This window comes from Bos indicus, chromosome 5 (genome assembly GCF_029378745.1).
Source record: "Bos indicus isolate NIAB-ARS_2022 breed Sahiwal x Tharparkar chromosome 5, NIAB-ARS_B.indTharparkar_mat_pri_1.0, whole genome shotgun sequence".
In the NCBI taxonomy this organism is placed as follows: domain Eukaryota; kingdom Metazoa; phylum Chordata; class Mammalia; order Artiodactyla; family Bovidae; genus Bos; species Bos indicus.
The window spans coordinates 72153207-72179513 of record NC_091764.1 but is presented as its reverse complement, the minus strand read 5'-3'; the positions used below and the strand labels follow the sequence as shown (position 1 = coordinate 72179513).

General features: G+C 45.5%; 1 protein-coding gene across 6 annotated transcripts in view; it reads left to right on the top strand.

The window, feature by feature from the left end:
* Positions 1 to 26307, top strand: part of LARGE1 (LARGE xylosyl- and glucuronyltransferase 1) — a 609153-nt gene that overhangs the window by 273327 nt on the left and 309519 nt on the right. For all 6 annotated transcript variants that reach the window (XM_019961264.2, XM_070788583.1, XM_070788584.1 and 3 more), the window contains 2 exons: positions 6409 to 6710; positions 21457 to 21539. In XM_019961264.2, the coding sequence (XP_019816823.1) occupies positions 6409 to 6710; positions 21457 to 21539 (385 nt within the window). The remainder of the gene's footprint in view (positions 1 to 6408; positions 6711 to 21456; positions 21540 to 26307) is intronic.

Sequence of the window (26307 nt, the reverse complement as noted above, 5' to 3'; positions counted from 1 at the left end):
AAACAACAAACTAGATTGTACTTGTTTGGAGAGGGGCAAATAGGAAACATTATGGTTGGGGCAAATAGAGAAGTTGATCTGGAGCCAATGAACCTGGGTTCAAATTGCTCCGTTTGCTGTTTGTTGCTGGGATGACATTGAACAAGTTAAATCATGAGCCTGTTTCTTCTTCTTTTTCCCATTTGTCTAACACAGTGAGAACACCCACTTCATTTAAAGTGTTATATGAATTAAAATGAAATGACACAGCCTCTAAGCGCAGGACATGTGCTCAATAGGAACTGACGAAGTGTTTGATTGATGACGTTGAAGCAGACAGAGTGGCTTCTGTACATTTTTCAAATTGCAAAATGTGACGGAAATAGAGTTCTCATTAAGAACATGATCCTTGGCACCTGTGAGTAAGGCTGGCTGGAAGAGAGAGAAATTGGAAGTGGGGAGACAAACTGAGGAGACCAATGTGCTAGAACAATGGCCCAGGCTAGGGCTTGCAGGCCAAATCTGGCCCAGCACTTGTTGTTTTAAATAAAGTTTTGTTGGAACACAGCCATACTCATTAGGAATTTCTGTGTCTGCTTTTGTGCTGCCATGCCAGTTGAGTCCTTGCATTCGAGACTGCACGGCCTGCAAAGTAAAACATATTTAGTCTCTGGGCTTTTATAGAAAAAGTTTGACCCCTGTTTTAGGATACCATTAAAAGGCTGGGTTTGAGATGGAATGTTTGAAATAGAATGAGAAACAAGTGCTTCAAACATCAGGAAGGGAAAATTGGCAGGCCCTGGCAACAGATTGTACGTAGGGGATTTTGCTGTATAAAGGTTAGGGATGCGGTGTCTTCATCATGGGTAGGATGATGTAGTTGGGGTGGTGTGGGGTGGGCAGGGACAGCCTTCATGAAATCTGAGGATGAGTGCAGGGACTCTGGTGTCCTTGCCTAGAAAGATCTAGGGGTGTCACCTCTGGAAGGGGCTGGTGTGAGCCCCCAACATGGATGGCCTCAGGGCTGAGGGGCCCTGCCTCCATTAATGAGCACCCAGTTCTATCTATCCATTTTCAATGATGGATATCACGGTGTGAAATGCCAGCACTCCAGAGAGATTTCAGCACACACAAATTGATTCAGATCATCACTTAGGAGGTTCTGGATGCCAAGTCCCTAATCTCTGTCACCGCACTGCACGGAGGTTGATTTTCAATTTACCTTTTTTGTTCTGAATCTTAGATGTTTTGATTCTTAATTCAGAACATTCATCTCAAGTGGATTCAGAGATTCAAATCCAGTGATAAATTCATGTTTTTTAAGAAGTTTGGGAGGGAGGAGGAAGATGTTGTCAAGTGAGATTTCAAATGATGTCTTGTTTGACATTGTAAAAGTGGGCTGAACTGTAGAGCAAAACGTATAGGCATTATGTGATAAAGATGCTCTCTGTGTGCAAATTGAGTGTAGATCAAAAAAAAAAGAAAGAAAACTGGAAGGAAAGGTAACAGAAAAGCAAAGGTCAGGGGGGCTCAGAAATGAAGGGTCCTCTTCACCATGTCCTTGTGTCCTGCCTCCAGATTTGGTGGGGTGGGTAGAAAGGGGAAACTTGAGTGTCTACTCTGAATAGGCCTGATGCTGGGTAATATGCTTGACACACACACACACACACACACACACACACCACACACCACACACACACACACACACACACAAACACACACACACCACACACACACACACACACACCACACACACCACACACACCACACACCACACACACACACACACCACACACACACCATTTTACATATGGGGACAAGGAGTCACAGAAGGTAAGTACTTTGCCTGAAGGGAAACCCACTCCAGTACTCTTGCCTGGCAAAATCCCGTGACAGAGGTGCTGGGTGGACTGCAGTCCATGGCGTCACACAGAGTTAAACATGACTGAGTGACTAACACACAATTATAAACAGGTGGCAGTACCATAATACAGACTCAGCCTTTTCTTATTCCAAATCCTATGCTCTTAGGAATAGATGTGATTTGTTTGCTTTTCTTGGCTATCTCTCCCACTTCCCCCAGCAATTCAGATTATAATGAGGTCACTTTGTAAATACAGTTGATCCTTGAATGACACAGGTTTGAACTGCACTGACCCTCAACATGCAGATTTTTTTCAACAAATATGTATCTCGCTTGGTTGAATCTGCAGGTGTGGAACCACAGGCACCAGTGGACCTATCTTGGTGACTAGTGTATAGACTACTTGGTTGAATTCAGGTGATGAGTTGCATGTGGGGCGGGCTATGTGCTCGGCATGTGTATTGGGCCGGAATTTTATCCAAGCTGGATTGGAGGGGAAAGCTTCACCACTGCCAGCATGACAAATAATTGCTGTGGGTACAGTAGTTTCCATAGGCCAAAAAGTCCCATGTGATGGGATAGACCAGGGCCCAGAAAGCATCACAGAGATGTTCAAATCACTTCTAAGAGAGCAGAGCTTGCACTGTCCTAACTGTCTCCTCACCCCACCTCCAGAGGGCTAGGAGCAGCAGGAGCAAAAGGGGCAGGAGCCAGAGAGGAGAGTAGTCCAGGAACAAAAGCCAGAGTCAGGCTGAATAAAACTGGAATGAGCAGTGGCAGGGCAATGGGCCCCACTGTCTTGATTTCTGCCCACGAAGTACTGGATGGGTCGCCCGGGTTAGAGACAGAGGGTCCATCTGTACTTGAGCTCCTGGGAAGTTAGAGCTGAGAAGGGCATTGGAGCACATCTCCAGGACACTCACTCCCTGTCAGAATGAAAAACCAGCTGAGGAAGATGAAGGGTCCTGCTCAAGGTGGTGCACTGTTCAGACAAACACACAAACCAGCAATTCTTTTTTTTTAATTTATTTTTTAATTGAAGGGTAATTGCTTTCCAGAATTTTGTTTTCTGTCAAACCTCAACATGAATCAGCCATAGGTATACATATACCCCCTCCCTTTTGAATCTCCCTCCCATCTCCCTCCCTGCTGTTTACTGAGCCCTTCTTAGGTGCCAGGCACTGGGCACAGTCAAGCATGTTGCTTTAACATCAGCTCCCCCCTCCTTGAGGCCTGGCTTTTATTACTTTATTATTTTTATGTGACTTCATCAATGACAAATTTATGGAGTTTTATGGTAGAGAAAACACCTGCAAGTCTTTGAGAGCTATGTTTGGTCAAAACCAGCTGGGATTTAAAGCAGGAAATGGACACAGGTTACTGAAAGCATTCTCACTACCCTGGATTTAGAATTGCTTCGGGATTACATAATTGTGTCTTTACAAGCACATAATCAAAGAATTAGAAATAACGCAAAATGCGGAGCTTTGGGGAGAGGAGCTAGAGGAAGTGACCGCGTCCCCATGGGAACCCTGTTTGCCTTTCTCTCTTGCCTCTGGATGAAATTTGACCTGCCTAAGGCTGAAGGGAAGAAGGTGCAGGGATGCCACATATCAAAGTAAGTGAAAGTTTGCTGGCCACTTGCTCCCAAGGACCACTCAGAGAACAGCCTGTATTCAGTAGATGGAGAGCCCTCAGCACCCTAATTTACAGCATCAGCTCATTTTGGCCATAACATCACGTGCACCCCTTGGACAGGGGTTGCGGGAACTAATTGACACCAAATGCCTTCCAATGAGAGGCCAAATGGTTGGTATTTCAGTGTCTTACACTTCCTGTCACCCTTGCAGGGTGAGGGTTTCCACTCTCAGAGAATGGAAAACCAAAGTTGAGAGTATTTAATCCCTCTAAAGAACAAATTTATTAGAGTTTCCATTTGTTATATTTTTTTTCCGGAGCTTCTGGGATCCTGGTGGGCTTTCAGAGCCTCCTGGGTTCCTCCCCAAATATGCTAAGGTCCTTTCAGAAAAAAGAAGACCCCTGAGACACCAGAACAACTATACCTCCAATTCAGGGCCTAAATGCAGGAGCTCGGCCACGTGCAGTCACAGAGACCTTGTTTCCTGTCACCACGAGGGGAATACGGCTTAAACTTTTAGAGGCTCAGTTCCCTCATCTGTAATGGGAACGCCAATGGCCACCTGCTTGTGCTGTGATAACCCAAGACATTACCATTGTCAGCTACCCAGCCCCACACAGAGCCATAGCAGGTATAAAGCCTAACTGTCCTGCCCACTGATGGAGCTAGGTGGTCATCTTCCTCACCCCTGCTGGAAGGGTCGATGTTGGCTGAGAAAACACAATTGCTGTTGCTACCTTTTCTTCTTCATTTTCAGTGAAACTAATTTGGTTTTACCAACCAAGGAGACAGGTTTCAAAAGCCTGGGTCGAGCTTGTAATCAGAGAGCTTGGTAACAATGCAGTCCTAATCAACCTGTGATTTCATGTCCCCACACACTCTGCCTCGGCCTTTGATCTGTGGTCCCGAGCAGTGGAATTCAGCAAGTCATATTTGCTGTGTGGATAGCAGAGGACCCAGAGCTCAGGTGTTTTACCCTGAGGTGATTAAGAGGGAAAAAAGGAGTTGTGTTTGTGCAAACCCACAGACACATCAAAAGGCCCTGGGCAGAGGCCGTCACGGCAAGGCAACACAGGTGAAACTCATAGGGTGTAATTCATCACAGTCTTTGATCCTCAAGTTTTGTGAGTCACACAGTCTCCCTGGGACAGTCTGCAAGCTCAGTGGGGTCTGGGCAGGAAGGAGAAAAACTCCAAGTGGGAGGAAAAAAAAGAGCATATATATATATATATATTTTTTTTTTTTAGCAGGCGGCTGAGAGAGGATAATTTTCTAGAGACGTGATTTTTGCTTGGTTGTCTCTGAGGCAGCTGTGTTGTAGCTGGATCCCGGGATTTCTGCAGCATGGGACAGTTTGGGGTGTGTCTTGTGTCCCTGTGGCTCCTCAACAGTAAGATTGCATTGAGCACCTACTGTATACAAGGAGTTATGCTAAGTATCCTTAGAGAAGGGGCTTTTGTATTCATTTTTAAATCCATGGCTCTTTATATGGCCTTTTATGAAATTGCATTTAAGTGGAGATTGCACAGGCTCTGAGACAAGAGTAACCTGGTATAAATTCTGATCCCCCTATGTTCCGTTCATGTGACTTTGAGAGATGTAGTTGCCCTCTCTGTGTATGGTTTCTGACAGTGTATAGACTGTTTCTGGCATTCAGTTACATGATTATGCTTCTACTTCCTTCTTCGTTTTTGCACTTAACTATTTTACTCTTGGCATGGACAGATGCATCTACCATGCCAGCATTTATCAGATATAATGTTACCACAAAGATAAGTAAGACCCAGTTTTTATCCTTATTAAGCTCTCAATCTTCAAAGGAAACATTTAGTAAAACAATTTACCAAATCCAGTATGATAGATACATATTTGTCTTAGTGCTGTGTTGAAATATGCTGATAGATATTTTATCTGAAAATTGAAGAAGGCTTCCCTTGAGAGGTGATGCTTCTGGAACTGGGTTTTGAAGGATGAATAGGAGTTTACATAGGAAGAACTAAATAAACTTAGTAGTTAATATTTCTCCTTTTTATTTCTTCTCTTCCTTTTGCTCTTCTCCACTTCCTCCTATCCACCCCCATTCTTCTCCTTCCCTCCCACCACCGCCTCCTTCATATTCATATTTTATTGCTAACGAGAATATCTACCTGGAAATGTGCCCAGTAGGGAAAAGAAGACAGTGGATTTAATTAGGAAAATTACAATTGTCTTCTCTAAACAGCCTGTTAGTTTTTCTTTTTTTAACTGAAGTATAGTTGATTTACAGTATTGTGTTTCTGCTGTACAACAAAGTGAATCAATTATACATATATACATATTCTTTTTCATATTCTTTTCCATTATGGTTTATTACAGGATTTTGTATATAGCTCCCCATGCCATACAGTAAGACCTTGTTTATTTTATATATTGTAGTTTGAATGTTCTAATCCCAAACTCCTAATTTACTCTCCATATCCCTTTTCATAACCAAAGTTTGTTTTCTAAGCCTCTTGAATCTCTTTGTGTTTCATAAATAAGTTCGTTTGTATCATATTTTAGATTCCACATATAGTAGATATCATATGATATTTGCTTTTGACTTAGTATGATAATATCCAGGTCCGTCCATGTTGCTGCAAATGGCATTCTCTCTTTCCATGGCTGAGTAATGTTCCCAAGGGTATATACCACAGCTTTATCCTGTCAATGGACTCTGGTCTTGGCGATTGTAAATAGTTAAGCAGCATGTTAGTTTTTTACCCTCATGGCAAGTCATTCTGTTTTCAACTCTGTTCCCAGTTCACTCTGGATGCATATATGTGTAACTCACTTTCCACCTGCTTTCCCTTCTCAGTGGGACTGTGCAAGGAATCTGGATGTCCCGGGCACGTGGAGGGGCTCACGTTGTTTTCCTCGACCTTAACTGTTCCCATCTTGCCCACAGATGGGAAGCCGGTGTCTCTGTCCCCGCTGGAGGCCCAGCCGCACAGCCCCCGGTACACTGCGTCCAGCCAGCGGGAGCGCGAGAGCCTGGAGGTGCGCGTGCGCGAGGTGGAGGAGGAGAACCGTGCCCTCCGCCGGCAGCTCAGCTTGGCCCAGGGCCGCAGCCCATCCCACCGGCGTGGCAACCACTCTAAGACCTACTCCATGGAGGAGGGCACCGGCGACAGTGAGAATCTTCGCGCCGGCATCGTGGCAGGCAACAGCTCCGAGTGCGGGCAGCAGCCAGTCGTGGAGAAGTGCGAGGTAAAGAGCCCTGGGAACCTTCCAAGGACCCAGCCCCGCATTGCCCATCCTGGCCCCAGGCCAATGCCTCCTGGAAGCATGGCCAGGGGCCTGGAAAGAGCTGGCATCCTTGACCCAGGCCTGGGCGTGAATCTGGCCTGGTTACTCACTTTGCCTGGCAGATTGTTTAAGCCTCAGCCTCAGTTTTCCTTATCTGAAAAATGGGGATAAGAAAGCCTGCACCACAGAGGTATTAAGAGCAGCCAGTTGATGGAAACTGCTACTTGTTTCTTTGCGGCTCATTTTGGCATGCTGAGAATTTCTAGCTGTCATCCTGGGGGCCCTGTTTCTTAGCCTCCAGTGACAGTGCTATCCCTGGCCTGTGGCTCAGCTGGGCAGTTCCCCTGGACCTCATTCTCACTTTACACCCAGCTTCTGTAATTCAGAACCAGAGACTTGCTCATCTAAAGCAGTTTTTTGAACTTCGATAGCTTTCCTTCATTTTCCCCCTTTTAGGGTATGCTGGCTTTCTTAGCAACTCTTTGGTCATTTGAAAAACTTACCCACTGCCTCTCCTTGCTGCCCCTCAGCCCTCTCCTTCATACATCTATGCTCTTCTGTGCTCTGAATGTGCATGAGGACAGACACACACACTCATTTTATACTTCTTCTAGTCCTAGTGGAGGGAAATTAGAGCATCTCTGTTAAGTGTTAGTCACCCAGTCGTGGCTGACTCTTTGAGACCCCATGGACTGTAGCCCTCCAGGCTTCTCTGTCCGTGGGATTCTCTAGCCAAGAATAGTGGAGTGGGTTGCCATGCCCTTCTCCAGGGGATCTTCCTGACCCAGGGATCGAACCCGAGTCTCCTGCATTGCAGGCAGATTCTTTACCGTCTGAGCCACCAGAGAAGCCCCTCCTTGTTAAAAGCAAGACCTTTTGAGATAAAGAAGCCTGAGTTCACTGCCTAACCCTGTTGGCTTTAGCTGTGAGTGCTTGAACAAATTACCTAACCTCTCTGAACTTCAGATGTGCCTCCTCAATAAACTTTAGAAAATAACACCTGCTTCATGCAGTATTGTGAAAAGGAGGTGGGATGGCCAGAGAAAGCCACAAATACTGTCTGGTACAGACTGTGTTTTCAATTGTGGGTCATTTTTGTTATTTTTAGTTAGATACAGACATATATTACTTGGTGTTTGTTTATTCTGTTTCCTGACCACATTCTCATAATGTTTAAACTTCGAACTCCCTGAAGAGAGAAGAATTTGCGAACTATAAGATGCTATTCACGTGAAGAAGGTTTTTAGTGATATCAGTGAGACACTGTAGTATGTCATAAGCAGATACAGGGCTTAGTTATGAAGTGATGTAGACTCAGGTCTGTGCAAGGTCAGGGAGGGGATTGTAGACTGTAGTGGTCAGGGAGAGCCCCTGAGGACTGGAACATTTCTTGTGGACTCTCCACACTGGTTGAAGTGTGGGCTGGTGGAGAGGTGGAGAAAGGTAGATGGGGGATGTCCTATGAGGACTGTGTGTGTGGGTAGGGAAAACGTGAAGCAAGACTCTGTCAAGCAAGAAAGGATTTAGGGCATGGTGAGATGGTTGGTCAGGTGAGCCCAGAGAACCCAGGCAGGGAAGTGGCTGCGGTTTCGTCATCATTCATCCAACGAGTATTTATTGAGTCTCTGTTGTGGATCTCACACTGTTTTCTGTGCTAGGAAATAGCAGTGATGGGAAAAGAGACAAAATTCCCTTTCTTCTGGTTCTTACCTTCTGAGGTGGGAAGTCAGGAAGAGATGATGGACGAAAAGAGAAATTCTGTTTGTTCCCAAACTCAGGTTTGTCTGCTCACCATTCAAAAGTCAATAATTTGAGAGGCAAGTATTAATAGAAAGGAAAGATGTTTTAATCCTAAATCTGGCAGTCTGGGGAGAAGATGGACTTGGGATCCGAAACCAACTCTGAAGATTGTGCTCTGCCATGATCATTTTTTTCCTTCATAAATTTCATTTTTGTTTCACTTTGTAAAGAAAATTTGTTTATTTATGTATGTATTTTCAGCTGTGCTGGGTCTTCACTGCTGTGTGCAGGTTTTCTCTAGTTGTGGCCAGAGGGACTACTTCTCCAGTTTATATGGGCTTCTCGTGGTGGTGGCTTCTCTTGGGGAGCATGGGCTCTAAGTGAGCGGGCTCAGGAGCAGTGGCACACGGGCTCAGTTGCCCCACAGCATGTGGAATCTTCCTGGACCAGAGATAGAGCCCGTGTCCCCTGTATTGCCAAGTGGATTCTTCACTACTCGACCACCAGGGAAGTCCTACAGGTTTGAAAGGGGAAAGGGGAGAAGGGGAGAATCTCATTGAGTCATCGAGGCAGGAAGTTGGGTTCTGCATCCTTCTCCATCGTGTGACTGACTCCTCCAAGTGTTATCTTGCCTGCATGGTCCACCTGCCAGGTTGCTTGGGGGCGCTGTTGGGGAGTAGAGAGCCAGCTAGTCATTTGTTAACTGCATAATTCTTCATTCTTCCCTCTATCTAGGAAAAGAATCAGTGGGTTAGCCAAGGCATGGTATGCATTCAGGAGAGCATAAGACAGGAATTATGTTAAATTGCCTGGTGATCTGCTTCCTATAAGTAGGTACTGACTATATGCCAGGCCCAGTCTCATTTAATTGTCTACAACCATTGCTAGTGGCCTCTGTTATGGAAGATCTCTGTTTTACATCTTTGAAAATGATCACTTAGCAACTTTAACAGTTAAATGTTGATGATCTAGGCTGGTCTGGGCTGGGCCCTAACTTGGGAATGGTCTTTCCCTGCCTGAGGGAAGGCTGGTTTGATTTCTTTCGGCTTCTCTACTCTCTGGTTATGATCATGACATCAGTTTAGAATGTGGGCTGGCCCGGGGGAGGAAATGCTTTTCCTCGAGTGTGTTTACATTATTATGACTCAGACTGACTTAAACCACTGGGTAAGATTAAGGAGGTGAAAAATAGAAAAGGAAAAGGAAAAAAAAATGGGAGGGTGCAAATGTAACAGAGGGCGAAAACTGAGGATTCCTCTTCCTGCTGTTGCCTGTGTGGCCAGTGGCTTCCTTCTCCTGCTCAGCTTTCTGAGATACACACATCCTATTTCTAAAGAGGGCTTCTGCCCCAAGTGTCCCACAAAATAGTGTGGGCAAAAGACCACTGGCTTTTTATTCCTGCCCTGTATCATTTTTCTAGATTCTACATACATGTGTTGATATATAATAATTGTTTTTCTCTTTCTGACTTCACTCTGTGTGACAGACTCTAGGTCCATTCACATCTCTACAGATGACCCAATTTCACTCCTTTATATTTTCTGAATAATAATAATTTTATTATTTATATAATTTTATTTATTTATTTATTTAAATAAAATTATTTAAATAATTTTATTATTTATACATTACTGAATAATATTTCAGTAATGTATATATGTACCACATCTTCTTTATCCATTCGTCTGTCAGTGGACATTCAGGTTGCTTTCATATCCTGACTGTTATAAACAGTGCTGTGATGAACATTGGGGTGCACAAGCTTTTGATGGATGGGAGGGAGATCCAAGAGGGAGGGGGTATATGTATACATGTAACTGGTTCACTTTGTCATACAGCAGAAACCAACACAACATTGTAAAACAGTTATACCCCCATTTTTTTTTAAAAAAGGCTTTCAACGTGGGAGACAGGAGCCCAAATCTGGCTCCCTTCCTACCTTGATGGTGGTGAGGCTCTGAGCACTTTACATCACTCTTCTGAGTGTTGGTTTCTTTATTTGTGTGTTATGGATTAAAATCAAGTTCTTGCCTCAAACTGTTTCAGTGGTAACAATGTAACAATACTAGAACTTTAGGCAAACCGTGGCATTATTATTGTGTTAGTAGTTGATTTCACTGTTTATCAAACAATTCTAAGTAACAGCTACTTTGCACCTTGTTTCTATTTACATATAAGAAATCTGGAGGCTGTCATGTAGGGATGTTCATATCTGGAATGCAGGCTTCCTGTATCTTGTCACCCAGCTGGCTTGACTGGCATTCTCAAGGTCATTGCATAGTCTTTAATGACTGTCAGAGCTTCAGCTCTGTCAGTCACATTCCAACTAGCAGGAAGGGTGAGTGTATCAGCTTGCTTTAAGAACACGTCTTAGAAACTTCACAGTCAGTCCCTTTTAGATCACATTGGCAGAACTTCATTTAGCTGGTACCTTTAGCTGCCACCTGGCTGCAAGGGAGCCTAGAAAACAGATTTTTCTTCAAGGAAGCCACATTCTCTGTTAACATTTTGGAGTTTGGCTACTAGAAAGTGAAAGTGTTAGTCGCTCAGTTACGTCCAACTCTGTGTGATTCCATGGACTGTAGTCTGCAGGCTCCTCTGTCCATGGAATTCTCCAGACAAGAATACTGGAGTGGGTAGCCATTTCCTTCCCCACGGGATCTTCCAGACCCAGGTAACAAATCCAGGTTGCCTGCATTGCAGGCAGATTCTTTACTGTCTGAGCCATTGGGGAAGCCCTTGGCTACTAGACAACCGATGTTATGGTTACAGTGAACATTCTCTGTCAAATGAGTAGTTACCGGATTGGGTTGTACATTAGAATTACATAACCAAACATCCATATTCATGGAACCCATCCATCCTACTGATTGAGAATCCCTGAGAATAGGGCCCAAAATTTAGGTATTAAAATTTTGTATCCAAATGATTCTGAGATAGTAGAAACTGTTTGGAAACTACTGCTTTAAAGAACAACTAAAATAAATTGTGGGGTTCACTTTATCTCTATGCTCTTTGAAAGATAAAGATCTTGGGCTTGTTGCTACCATAACTTATTTTTTAGTCTTTTGTACCTGAGAATTAAGGTTTTGTACATTTATTTATTGAGTACACCCCATGGCATGAGGGACCTTAGTTCCTCGACCTGAACCCATCCCTGCTCAGAGTCTTAACCATTGGAGTGCTAGAGAAGTCCTTGTTCGTTTATTATACTCTGTGTGTGTCTTGATAATGTCACTTCTTTTTATTTTATTTATTTATTTATTTATTTTTTTTTTGGTGGAATTCACCTGTGAACCCTGGATTCTGTTCAGAGGTTCCATAGATGAATTAGCAAGTTCTGGCCCGCTGGCATCTTATTTCAATGTTGTCTCCTCCAGGGGCACATGTGCCCTGCGATGCTGGCTTCAGACCTATTAGCAATAAGCTTCCTCTGTTTCCATCACTTGGCATCTTTAAAGATTTTAGGGAAAATTCCATATAGGCAAACAAGAAATGTCAGTCAGAGTCAAAATAGAATCCTCCTCCTTCGGCAGCGCTTATGGTTATGAGTGCTGAAGCTGGTCCTGACACCCTGTCAGCATGCAGGGCCTCATAACTAGGGACGTTGTCATCATCTCTGGTGGCACTGGAACTTCTCTGGGCTATGACAAGTATTTCTGAAAACGCTTCTGTAATGACACCTGGGCTGTCAGCTGAGATCGCTGGTGATAGAAATTGGAGCCTTGTGCCCTCTTATCGTTCCCTAATGATGTCCCCTTCAAGTCACTGCTGCCCATTTTCTTCCTGCATGTTTCTGTTGTCAGGGCAATTCTGCTTCCATGAGGGACTGGTTTCTCTGTGCTTCTGGACTTGGAACAGAATGATCCTCTTTGATCTCCAGTTCTGCCTCTGTTTGTACAGATATGTGCATTTTTCTTGCATTTCTGGTTCTGGTCCATTCTGGGAGTCAGCCATGGTTCAGCACAAAAACTGTAAACTGGAGTCAGAATGTCTAACCAGAAATCTTTACTTTGCCACTCACTAGCCATGTGACCTGGAGAAGGCAATGGCACCCCACTCCAGTACTCTTGCCTGGAAAATCCCATGGATGGAGGAGCCTGGTGGGCTACAGTCCATGGGGTTGCTAAGAGTCGGACACGACTGAGCAACTTTACTTTCACTTTTCACTTTCATGCATTGGAGAAGGAAATGGCAACCCACTCCAGTGTTCTTGCCTCGAGAATCCCAGAGACAGGGGAGCCTGGTGGGCTGCCGTCTATGGGATCGCACAGAATCAGACATGACTGAAGCAACTTAGCAGCAGCAGCAGCAGCCATGTGACCCGGGGCAGTTCAGTTACTCTCTTGGAGTCTATTTTATTAATACAAAATGAGAATAATAATGTGTTCTTCCCTGTGCAGATGAAATGAGATAGCAGGTGGGAAAGTAACCCTGGATAGGTGTCACATATGCTTATTATGAATCTTCCGGTTGCCAATTGCTGCCTAAGAGATCACCTAAAACAAAATGGCTTAAAACAACACCAATCATTTTGTTAGCTCTCATGGTGTCTGTGGGTGAGGGATTTGAGAAGGGCTTAGCTGAGTGATCCTGGCGGGTAGAAGGGCTCGTGCAGTTAGTTAGTGGCTGGAGCTGGAACAGCGAGGGTTGGAGCTGTGGGCATTGGCCTGGTGTCTTTCTTCACTGTTATAGATTTGGGGCCTTCCTTGTGGTCTCTCTCTGTGGCTGGTTTGAGCTTCCTCACAACATGGCAGCTCCAGGATGGCCAGCTACTTCCATGGCAGCTGATGGCTTTAAGTACAAGTATTCCAGTGAGCAAGGCAGAACAGAAACACTTTAATGACCTGATCTCAAAAGTCACATGGTGTCACTTTTGTCCATAGTATAGTCTGTTGGTTGAAACAGTTACAAAATCCCACCCACTTTGAAGGGAGAAGGGCATACACCCCATCTCTGAATGGAGGGAATGTCAAAGAGCTGAAACAGCAACAATTGATATTATTATTACGGAAAGTCAGGTGAATGGTAATGGCTGATGTCACACCACCCCTTGAGGAAGTATCCCTTTCCTTCTATCCCATGCTTTGAACGGTATTCAAAATTGTAATAGCAATGTAATAATAACAAAAGTGAACATGTATTGAGACCTGCAAATGTAGGAAACAGCATGCTAAAATTACATGAAGTATCTCATTTAATCTGCATAACATGCGTTCTTCTTTTTATGGAGTAGAAAGCTACCACTGAGAAAAGTTAAATAATTATGGCAATGTCATACTGCCAGGAAGAGGTGGAGCTCACATTTAAACCTAGGCAGTTTGCTTCCTAGAGCCTGTGCTTGGAACCACTGTGCTGAACCCTGTGAATTAGAGCTGCTGGGACCAGTGCTCCATCAGCTCAGAGCTGCAGTCCTTATTCTCTGCCTGGCAGGTGCCTCATCTCAGAAGGCTTCTGGGTGACAGGCATGAATGATGTGGGGGTCACCTTTCAGTTTGGGGGCTGTCGCAGCCCTATGGGGAGTACTCATTCCTCTGTGGTCTAAGCAAAGACATGACTGTTCTTTAAAAAGAAGTTGGGTTGTTTTACGGTGCCTGCCAGATTGTGATTGCATTTGTCAGCTCAGTAGGAGTTGAGCATTTTGCTTTAGGTTTTATGTTTATAAACCTTGACACCTCTTACCTGCATTTTCTGGGTCCCTAACAAACCCAACAGAATTTTGATCTGTCTTTTTGTTTTTACTTCGTCTTCAGGGTCTTTCTATAATTACCCCACAGTGAAGGGGTTTGTCTGACATCTTTTCATACACCGTGTCACTATTGGAAGATACTTGTACAGCCTTTGGATTCACATTTCATCAGCTTCATATGTTGTCTCTGAGGCTCCTTCAAGGACATAAATCTGCTAAAATATTTTCCCCTGAATGTCGCACCCTTGAACTAGGGAACTTGTACTAGAAGGTACCTCCATACGAAGCCGCTTCAGTCATGTCCCAATCTCTGCCACTCCATGGACTATACCCTACCAGGCTCCTCTATCCATAGGATTTACCAGGCAGGAATACTGGAATGGGTTGCCATTTCCTCCTTTAGGGGATCTTCCTGACTCAGGAATTGAACCGAGTCTGGTGGATCTCCTGCATTGGCAGGCAGGTTCTTTATCACTAGCACCACCTGGGAAGCCCACTGGAATGTACCTAGTAGGACTTTTTTCTGTAGTGATTTTCAGGGACCCAAGCTCTAAGTGACCCACTCCAGTGTTCTTGCCTGGAGAATCTCAGGGACGGGGGAGCCTGGTAGGCTGCCGTCTATGGGGTCGCACAGAGTCAGACACGACTGAAGTGACTTAGCAGCAAGCTCTAAGTGTGGCCTTTCAGATGCCTCCCTTGAGTATCTTATTTATTGCTTCAGGGCAACTTATTCCCAAAACTTAACAGTTTCATGCCACATGCATTTTATTATCTCATAGTTTCTGAAAAGTGGGAATCTGGGAGCAGCTTAGCTGGGGGTTGTGGCTCAGGTCTCTCCTGAGGTTGCAGTTCAAGCATCTGCTGGGGCTGCCTCAGCCGAAGGCTTGATCAGGGCTGGGGCATCTGTTTCCAAGCTGGCACACTGGCCTGACTGGGGGCCTCTGAATCCCTTTATAAAGGAGTCACTGAGGACCAGAGAGGTTAAGTCACTTGTCCAAGATCACCCAGCTGGCCAGAGGAAGAGCTAGGCCCACCATCTGGCTCTTCTGACTTCCAGGGCTTTACTTTTGTGCAGGAGAAGCCTGTGTTCCCTGTTCTTCTCCCTCTGCCTTTTCCTCACCCTGAAAGAGGAAAGGGAGACTGGGGTAGCTGTGGGCGGAGCTCTGCCTCTCCTTGTTCTGTAGAAGTGAGGGGGGTGGTCCTCCTCAGAGAAAGTCGGAAACAGATTCTGTGGACACCCCTCCTCTCCCAACAGAATCACAGCTAACGTCTGTGGAGTGTTTAACCAGAGACACTTCTCAGAGAGCTTTAGCTAGAGTGGTTCTTGAGGTGGGGTCCCTAGACCGCCAGCATCAGCATCACCTGGTTGCAGGAAATCCTCGGGCTCCTACAAAACCTCCTGAATGAGGAACTTTGGGGGAGGGACCCCGCACTCTGTGTTAACACACCCTCCAGGGCTTCTGATGGATGTTAGAGTTGGAGGACCACTTATCCTCAACGACCCCTAGAGGGTAAGTAGAATCATGTCCCCATTTTACAGATGAGGACGTTAAAGCCAGGGGATGACACCCAGCTTCTCTTTGTGCTGGGTGCAGTCAGTGACATGAACAAGCATCAGTTCAGTCATGCACGTATGTGTCTGATCCCCTCAGTTATCCAGTGGGGTATTTATTTTTATCTCCATTTTACAGGTGAGTCAATGAGGTCCAGGGATATAAAGCAGCTGTTCCAAGATCACACAGTGACTTGTGTTGACACTGCGGCTCAAACCAAGGTCTCTTCTACCTTTGTTGGGTTTTCCCTACTAACTGGGGAAACAGCCTCTGTGGCCAGCTGTGTGCCTCTCCCCAGCTGCTGCGACAGCATCTGTCTTCTGGGAGGTCCTGCCTCCCCACCCCTGTCCCCGGCAGCTTCAGTCCAGGGTCTAGACCTAGCCTTGACTTTTCCCCTCGCATCACATGCCAGCATTTAAATAGGTTTCCCTCTCACTCCCACTCCCAAAGGCTCCCAGTGAGCAGAGGCTTTCACTGCATTGTGCCCCTGGGGCAGAATGCCCTGAGGGGAGCACCTGAGCTTTTAGGCCTCTGCTAATGGTGTCAGTGGTGGAAGCAGGGTGAGCAGAGTGGTGTTTACTTCTGCCTGGGCCACAGCTTGCCTGCCATCCCTTATTAGTTTGGCCCAAATTTCATTTGGGACAGAGGTTCTTCTCCTGCATGCATGTATGAGCAAACAGCCCTATGGGACTCTCTCCTGTTGGAGGGCGGTTCTCTCTCAGGTTATGAGGAGGCTGACATAGCTATGAATCTGTGCTGACTCTGGAGACTGGAGTGAGTGTTGCCCTGGTCTAGTAACTGTCGTGTCTTCTGCTGGAAGCTCATGCTGCATCCGCTTGGTCTCAGTGCTGCTGGCCGCTCTGGGGGGCAGGGACCCTGAGCCTGTGTATATAGGAGCATCCGCAGTCTCTGATGCGATTGTCTGGTTGACTGTATTTCTCCCTCTCCCTTGACCAGGGGGACAAAGGCCGATTGACCTTTTTGTCCTTTGAGCCCAGGACAGCGCCTGGCACATCAGTCTCTCTAAAAGCACTCATGTCATGCCTGAATTCTTCCTGCAGGCCCCAGCAGTGAAGGTCACTTGACCCCAGTGGTGTCAGGAATAAAGCCCAGTTCACAGCTCTGGCACTCTGACCTGTGTCTCCAGCTACAGCTTGCAGCATCATATTGATGACTAAAGGGAGAAAGCAGGACGCTTTCCTTATTATAAATCGTGTAGTCCCTGTGTCTGAGAATTTTGTATAGTGCTTTAACATTTTTTTTTTAAATTAAAAAAAAAATTATTTTGGCCGCACTGCATGGCTTGTGGAATGTTACTTCCCTAACCAAGGATCGAACCCAGCTCTCAACAGTAAAAAACACTGAGTCCTAATCACTGGATCTCCAGGCAATGTCCCTTCCAATTTATACCTACAACTTATCCATTCTCAGGTTCATTTGGATGCCCTTCTACCTTGCTTTGCCTTAGGGATCAGTGATACGTCTATGGATGCTCCAAAGTCATCAGAGGTCCCCTTCTAGCCCCCAGGATAAATGGGGTGCTGAGGAATAGTTACCAGAATTAGTCAGGTCCTGGGAAGAAATGGGGGCACACTCACAAAAGGTGGGGAGAGGATTTAACACAGGGCCAGAGGCATGGGCGGGGTTCAGGGGAACCAGTGAGGGTTGTAAAGCTCGCAGGAGGGAGTCACCACAACCCCTGGGCCTGCGGGGGCAGGAGGAGTACTTGTGGAACCAGAACTAGAGGTAAAGAGGGAGAGGGGCTTTGTTCTCCCACTGAAGTCCCCCATTGACCAAACTCAGCCAGAAACCAGAGGCAGGAGGAACACAGTTTGTTATTGTTGTTGTTCAGTCGCTGAGTCATGTCTGACTCTTTTCCACCCCATGGGCCACAGCAAGCCAGGCTTCCCTTTCCTTCACTATCTCCCGGACTTTGCTCAAACTCATGTCCATTGAGTCTGATGCCATCCAACTATCTCATTCTCTGTTGTCCCCTTCTCCTTTTGCCTTCAGTCTTTCCCAGCATCAGGGTCTTTTCCAGTGAGTCAGCTCTTCCCATCAGGTGGCCAAAGTATTGTAGCATCAGCATCAGTCTTTCCAATGAATATTCAAGACTGATTTCCTGTAGGATCGACTGGTTAGATTTCTTTGCAGTCCGAGGGACTCTCAAGAGTCTTCTGCAACACCACAGTTCAAAAACATCAATTCTTCTTTATGATCCAACTCTCACATCAGTATGTGACTACTGGGAAAACGATAGTGTTGACTAGATGGACTTTTGTCAGCAAAGTGATGTCTCTGCTTTTTTATATACTTTCTAGGTTCGTCATAGCTTACCTTCCAAGTAGCAAGTATCTTTTTATTTCATGGCTGCCCTTACCATCTGCAGTGATTTTGGAGCTCAAAAAAATAAAATCTGTCACTGCTTCTACTTTTTCCCCTTCTGTTCACCATGAAGTGATGGGACCAGATTCCATGATCTTAGTTTTTTGAATGTTGAGTTTTAAGCCAGGTTTTTCACTCTCCTCTTTCACCCTCATCAAGAGTTCCTCTTAGCTTTCTGCCATAAGGGTGACGTCACCTGCACATCTGAGGTTGTTGATATTTCTCCTGGCAATCTTGATTCCAGCTTGTGCTTCATCTAGCCCAGCATTTTGCATGGTGTCCTCTGCAGATAAGTTAAATAAACAGGGTGACAAGAACCCAATTAATTCGGTCTAAAAAAGGTTCTCAAGGCACAAATCCAGTTGGAAAATGGCAGTGAGTCCATGATCACACTATTCAGACTTTCTGACCAATAGAGACAAGTATGATGTCTGCCAAGTATAGGGGAGGAATGGACAAGTGGTCACAGAATCTGATGCTAGACCCTTTCTTTTGAGGGGAGGAACATCCAGGTGTCTGGGACCACCTTTAAGCCACCACATTGAGAAACTTGAAACCTGGACTTCATAGCTTCAGAATGGAAAATTCTCTTAGTGAGGCCATGTATGCACCCCTGGTCCTTCAAGGAACCTTCATCCCTGAACCCAGACTGTCCCCACTCCTGCCTTGAGCCTCGCCTCACTCCTGCCATTCTCTTCTGCACCCATAAAATTTGGGACCATCCCAAGCTCTTTCAGGTACGTGTTCGTGACACTCCAATTTTCTGCCTTCCTGGGTAGCAGGGCTCTGCGGTGGCGGCTGCAGATGATGAATTTATTCATGGTGGCAGGTGTACGGGATGAAGCTAAAGAGATTGGGAAATTATGTAAAATGTTTGAGAACGTGCGCGCTTGTGCTTACATTTAATGGGCCCATTTTAAAAAGTCCCTGAACCCTGAAGCCAAGACAAAGTTTGATATCTCGGAGGCCGGGTATTTAAATATTTGCGATTCCAAAGAGCCTGATTCAGCGTGCATTTACCCATTCTTGTTCCCACCCTGGTTATACCTCCCATGGGCAGGCATTTTCCTATTCATCTCCTCCACTATTCAAACAGTGACAGTTGCATCTGCCTTACAGACTTTGATTCTGAGTCTTTGGGAGATGTTTTCTAGAGATAAACAGGGCTGTCATCATTTTACAGGTGGGGAAGTTGAGATGTGCAGAAATGAGATTGAAAAGGTGGCTTTGGTGTTCTGTGGGATCTGAGCCTTTCTCACTGCCTCTCTCCTTCCTTAAAACAGGGTTTCCTAGAGACAGTGCTCTTGACCTTTTGCACATAGGGTGATTCTTTTGGGACCACCCTGTGCATTGTAGAATGCAGAGCAGCATCTCTGCCTCCCTCCGTAGAATGCCACTCCTCACATCCCCAGGAGTGACAACCCAAAACGACTTCAGACATCGCCACATGTCATAGGGGAGGCAAAGGGGAGTGGATTACCCCCTATTGAGAACCACTGCCTTCTAGTAGAGTAGTTAAGGTCTCGGACATATGAGAGTGTGAGTTAATTGGTGTGAGACAGGGCTGGGGCACAGGGTACATTTTTGAGATCTTTTGGATGTTTCTGATGCACCACCAGCAGGGTGAAGAATCTCTTATGCAGAATTAAAATGCCATCTCTCTCAGCCTGTTTCCTGATCTCTAATACTGAAACAGTAACCCTGTACTTGTCTCGTACAGCTTAAACCTGGCAATCTGTATAAATTGCTGAATACTGTACCCAGTATGTACTAATTTGCTCAATAAATATTAGCTCTTAGCGTAGTGATTCTTCTCTTCTGTCTTCCCTCGTCTTCCTTCTTGGTCCCCCATGTAAGTGTGGAGCAGGGATCCTGCTGCCCTGACTGTGGGGTGCTGGCTTGTGTATTGCATGTGGGGCTGAACATTTCAGGGAGCCAAGGGCAGGGTAGATGGGTCAGGTAACCAGGTAGGGCCTGATACACAGGGCAAAGTGAGGGGTCTCCGTGAGGGGTCTCCATGAGGGGAAGGGGCAGCTGCAAGAGTGAGAGGCTCTGAGAATCCTAGAGCTGTGGGTGAACTGATAATTTCTCAAAAGTGATGATCTGGAGGAAGCTGAGGTTCAGTACCTGGCGCTGAGAGTGAGTGGCCAGGGTGGAGTAAAGGTCATTGGAATTGAAAAGGTCTTGCAAGTGCATCCTAGACTCTCGGTTGGTTTATCCTGGATATGGTTACCCTTTCCTTGGTGATGTCAGGAGGCATAGGCTGATGTAGGTCTGGGGAAGCCTGTATGGAAGTGAGCAGGACATCAGAACTGCCCTGTAGCTGGAAGTGGCTGGTGAGCAGAACAGGCAGTCTGGGAGCCATGCGCTAGGAGGAAGGGCCATGCATGGTTCTGAAAATGAAGCAGTGCCTATCAAGACCCCTTCTTTGAATTTCAGTATTGGGTGCCCAGAGGAACATAAAAATTTCAGGCAGCAGAGGGCAGCCAAGCCTGAGGGGTAGCCCTGCCTGGTAGCCTGGAACTCTCACTTGAAGAGATGTGTTATCTTCATCACCTGTAATTCATTCATGGCACACCAAGATGGCAAATCACCCCCGTTTCGGAAGCTCAGTTCTCAAGGGCCTTTCTTCTGTGATCAGACTGCAGTGTGCCGCATCTCTGTACTTGACATAGTTGCCTTCCGTGACATCCTGCATGATGTGCGTCCTGACTGTCATGTTACAGTGAGCCACCTGATGCTGAAGCATTCCTGGGTCACCAGGGGTTAATGGGCATGCTGGGGCCCATGCCCTCAAGTGCTTTGGTGAGATGATCCATCCATGTCCTATTGATTCTGCCAGCCTTCAGCTCCCTGAATGGTATCCCAGCTGGGCCCTTCAGTGTTTCTTGGTTCCCTTTGTCCTATTATCAGATTGCCCCTGACCTGAGATGTCCTGTGAGAACATTTCCTGAACTCTGAGCCACCACATCTCCAACTGAGATCCCCGGTTGTCAGTTCATACATTCAGGCGTATTTCTTTCTCCTCTCTTGTTACCGATTGTCATTGTCTCCAGGCTTGGGGGCACGGGACGCACTGTTTGCCTATTCAAACCAATTGCCATTTCTCTCGTCCCCAAAATGTAATTGAAAAGAGCCTTAATGGTTTCTAAATGATGATAGCTCCATAAACCGATTAAAAAGGCCTTAATAAAACTGTCTGGAGTTATTCTTCACAGCTGCTGCCAATGTTCCTTGTGTCCCGACCATCCCAACAAGAATTAGGGCACTTTCTCATGCCGTCAGAAGCACCAGGAAAATCCTTCTCCTCCATCTAATTGCTCCTCTGTTCTCTTCCCAGACAATCCACGTTGCTATTGTCTGTGCCGGATACAACGCCAGCCGGGACGTAGTCACCTTGGTGAAGTCTGTCCTGTTTCACAGGTAAGCGCGCGGTTGTCCTCTGCAGGTTCCCGTGTGTAGCTGCCGGCCCGCGCCTTTCCTCCAAGAAGGGTTAAAGTAAAGCAACATTTCTCATCCATCATTTAAGCTGCCATGAAAATGTAATTATTGTCTGAAGCCCCGGGGAGATTATTGTGTTAATAATGTTTAACAGCAGGGTTGAGGTGCCCTCTCGCAATGTTGAGAATCGTAGCTCTGAGACCTCAAGGGACCTTCAAGGATGCTCTGAATTTGTTACTTCAGTTTCTTTATTGGTTTCCTCTGGTTGACAGCCATCAGACCTCTGTTTACACATCCCTGTTGACAGGTTGTGTTGTGGACTGAATTGTGATCCCTTAAAATGTATCCTTGGGAATCCTAAACCCCAGTAACTCAAACTGAATTTGGAGTTAAGGTCTTTGAAGAGGTAATTCAATTAAAATGAGGTCCTATGGGTAGACCCTCATCCAGTGGGACTGGGGTCCTTATAAGAAGAGGATACAGGATGGAGGCACAGCCATTTGCAAGCCAAGGAGAGAAACCTTAGAAGAAACCAACCCTGCTGACACTTTGACTTTGAATTTCTAGCCTTCAGAACTAGAGAAAATGAATTCCTGTTATTTAAGACACCCAGCTTGTGGCATTTTGTTGGGGCAGCTCTAGCAAATTTATACAGATGCTTACTCTGTGCCAATGTGGCCCACCCCACCTCCAGGTGTCTCTGACCCTTAGACAGTCCTGCTTCATGTCAAACTGAACTTTTCCAATCTGTGGATGGTGTGATGATGTTCTCTGACACTAGTGTATCGCCATGGAGACAGTCCTATGAAAGATGGATTCCTCTTCCACCTGGAAGTGACCATCCTCTCCTGAGTCACCTCTTCTCCAAGTTAAACACCTGCCGTTTACTTTTCCTTTTTCATGGGACTTTTCTTCTGTCCCTTCACTGTTTTGATGTATATCTAATTATATTCAGAGTATATCCAGAATTGGGTCTACAACTCCAGCTAAGGTCCTTGGTTCTGCCTCTACCTTCTTACCAAGGGTTTGGATGAAGCTTATCCATAACTACAGCCACCAGTGTGGGAATGTATCAGATATCCATGGCAGGATCCAGAAGGATCTTACCAGAAGGAACAGGCATGAAAAGCTCCCAGAGTTTAACTGAACAGAGATCAAAATTTTGCACCCACATCTAACTGTCAAGAGCATAAACAGAGTTGGGAAAGATGGTGGACACCCAAGACCTACCCACCCTGCAGGAAACTGGGGTTCATCTTGTGTCTACCCTCGCTTGCATTCCCCCAGCCAGCCTGTCCATTACCAATGCCTCCAGCTTCTCCCTCTTGAATAATTTTCAGTTCCACCTCTTCCTGTTCATCCCCACTGTGACTGGCATAGTTCATGTCTCCATGGACTCTCACCTGTCCTTTCTGTCTCCCTGACCCATCCTCTGTGATGCCAGAATGATGTTTCAAAGATGCTGATCTGATTTCCTAAAACCTTTCAGTAGCTTCTCCTTGTCCAGGATAGAGCATTGAAGCTTTTTGCCATGGCACGTGGAGCATCCAGGGCCTGATGTCATTCTCAGCAGTGTTCCCATTCTGCTCCTCAGTCTCCAGCAGCACTCGCCTGCTGGCAGCTCCACACCCTGTCTGAGGCGCACCCTGCCTCTTGTTTCTTCTTACTGCTCTACTGTGCCTTTCTCCCATCCTCCTCCACTCCAAGCTGGCAAACTCCCTGTCTTCTTTAAGCCTTGCCTAGGCATCATTTTTTTTTCCTGACTTTTTTCTTTTTTTTGGAGTATAATTGCTTCGCAATATTATGTTGGTTTCTGCTATACAATGAAGTGGATCAACTGCATGTATACATATATCCCCTCCTTCTTGGACCTCCCTCCCAACTCCCCACCCCACCCCCAGGCCATCACAGAGCACCGAGCTGAGCTTCCTGTGCTTTATAGCAGTTTCCCACTGTCTGTCTCGTTTACTCATGGTAGTGTATATATGTCCCTCCCATTCATCTCATGCTCCCCATCCCCGACCATACCCCGTGTCCACATGTTCATGCTCTGCATCTGCATCTCTGTTCCTGCCCTGGAACTAGGTTCGTCTGTACGATTCTTCTAGATTCCACATACATGCATTAATATATGATATTTGTTTTTCTCTTTCTGACTTATTTCACTCTATATGACAGACCCTAGGTCCATTCCCATGTCTACAAATGACACAATTTCATTCCTTTTTCTGGCTGAGTAATACTCCATTGCATATATGTATCACATCTTCTTTATCCATTCACCTGTCCGTGGACACTTAGGTTGTTTCCATGTCCTGGCTATTGTAGATAGTGCTGCAGTGAACAAAGGGGCATGTATATGTTTTGAACTATGGTTTTCTCAGGGTATGTGCCTAGTAACCGGAAGCCCACCTGTACCTCTCAGCCTGAGTCAGGCCTCCCCTTCTACCCGCCCATAAAGTCCTATGCATTTATTATCTTTATTACATTATATTTTGTTTATCTATACATGTTATATTTTCTAGTAGAATCTGGGCCTTCTGGAGATAGGACACCATGCTTTGATTTTCCTGTTTTCCCAGTATCTCAGCCAAGTACTATTTATATGCTCCATAAATGTTTCCTTATTTAATAACTAAACCTGGGAGACTCTTGAGAGTACCGTGGACAGCAAAGAGATTCAACCAGCCCATCCTAAAGGAGATCAGTCCTGGGTGTTCATTGGAAGGACTGATGTTGACGCTGAAACTCCAATACTTTGGCCACCTGATGTGAAGAGCTGACTCATTGGAAAAGACCCTGATGCTGGGGGAGATTGAGGGCAGGAGGAGAAGGGGACGGCAGAGGATGAGATGGTTGGATGGCATCACTGACATGGGTTTGAGTAGACTCTGGCAGTTGGTGATGGACAGGGAGGCCTGGTGTGCTGTGGTTCATGGGGTCACAAAGAGTCAGACACAACTGATCGACAGAACTGAACTGAGGAGCCTGCGTTAATAAATAACCTAAAGACATATTTATTCAACCAGTTACCTATTAGCCCAGACTTAATTTTATTTCACTTCACATTCAGGCCACTATATAGCTCAGTGATTTTCAGCAGGCCATTTCACTCTTTAGACTGGAGTTTTTTTTAATCAGTTAGCTTATATCAGTTAGTTAGGAATCAGTTCACCCCAAAACTTACTTGGTAAAAGACAGCATTTATTTCCTAGCTCAGCTATTTGTACTGATCTCACCCGGCTGGTTCTTGATGGACTGCCCTGTTCCTGCAGTCAGCGGGCAGGTTAACAAAACATCGCATTGGCTGCCTTCCTGGAGCAGGGAAGGGAGGTGGGAGCTACTAATGACAAATACATTACAGGGTCAGTTACTGCTGGGGACGTGGGCCCTCCTGGTAGCTCTGTCCATTTGCCACTGTGCTTTCAGTTGTACATCCGAGGAGAAAATGGGAATGTGGAATAAAGAGGAGCCTTTTCCCAAAACCCTGGTTTCTGTGCAGTTTTGGGAACTTGTGGTTCTGCAGCCTTGATCTGCTACTTGAAACCAGCCATCATGTAGGCTAAGCATTGAATTAGACAAGTGATTTTCAGCCTTTATGTATTGGGGTGGCCAAAAAGTTCGTTCGGGTTTTTAAACTTTTTGGCCAACTCAATATTTATTCCTTGTCTGCACTAAAGAACTCATGGTTGGGAGGAAAAAAGGAAAAAAACACTCTTTAAAGAAGAGTATTTGCACAATTGGGCTTCCCAGTGGTGCAGTGTAAAGAGTTCACCTGCCAGTACAGGAGACACAAGAGATGTGGGTTCAGTCCCTCGGTCAGGAAGATCCCCTGGAGTAGGAAATAGCTACTTGCCCCAGTATTCTTGCCTGGAGAATTCCATGAATAGAGGAGCCTGGCAGGCTTCAGTCCATGGGGTCGCAAAGAGTTGGACACTACTGAACATGGCAGACATACATCGTATGATTACAGATAGTCATGCTCTTTCTCAATTATGGCACATTTTAAGATCATAAAAAGTTCTTATGATAGTATTGGGTGTAAGTACTATTCCAGCTACAATAATGTATATGTATACACCTAAATAATTCCAGTAGTTGTTGAAATTGTAAAAATCCTATTGAGTATAAACTCTTCCTCCTACAGTAGCTGCAGCACAAAGATGTTCAATTTAGAAATAGCAGTAGTTTTATTATCAGCTGCCTATGGCAGGCCATACTTTCATGGAGGCATGGAGATCTGAGAAGAAAGCAAATTCTCAACATGTGATGTGAAAATTCTGCACCCCACATCAGGGCCTGCTTGATCTCCCTGAACTGAGCAGCCAATTAAGTCCCTCCCATCCTTGGGATTCTACAGATAAGAATGATTCTGTGAATTGATATGCTGGTCATAATGATTTGAGATATCAAGACAAAAGGACTTTTGAAAGACATTCCATTCAGGAAGTCCAGCTATAAATAGCTTCATTGCTTCCAAAGCATGTTATGAGGATTAACTAATACATGATTATAAAATACTTTGACAAATGGAGTACCTTCCTAATGTTAATAATATAATAATAGTGGTGCCGGATGCTTCTTTTGGCTTTCGCTGTTAATTACAGTAATTAGATTTATTTTCCGGACAGGATTTTTAGCAAAATTTCATTTAAGGTTTGCTTTGTTACATCAAATCCGTTTTTTTGCAGCATGCCTGATGATAGTGGACACACTATATTTTAAAAGATAGGAAAGGAGTGCTATGCGC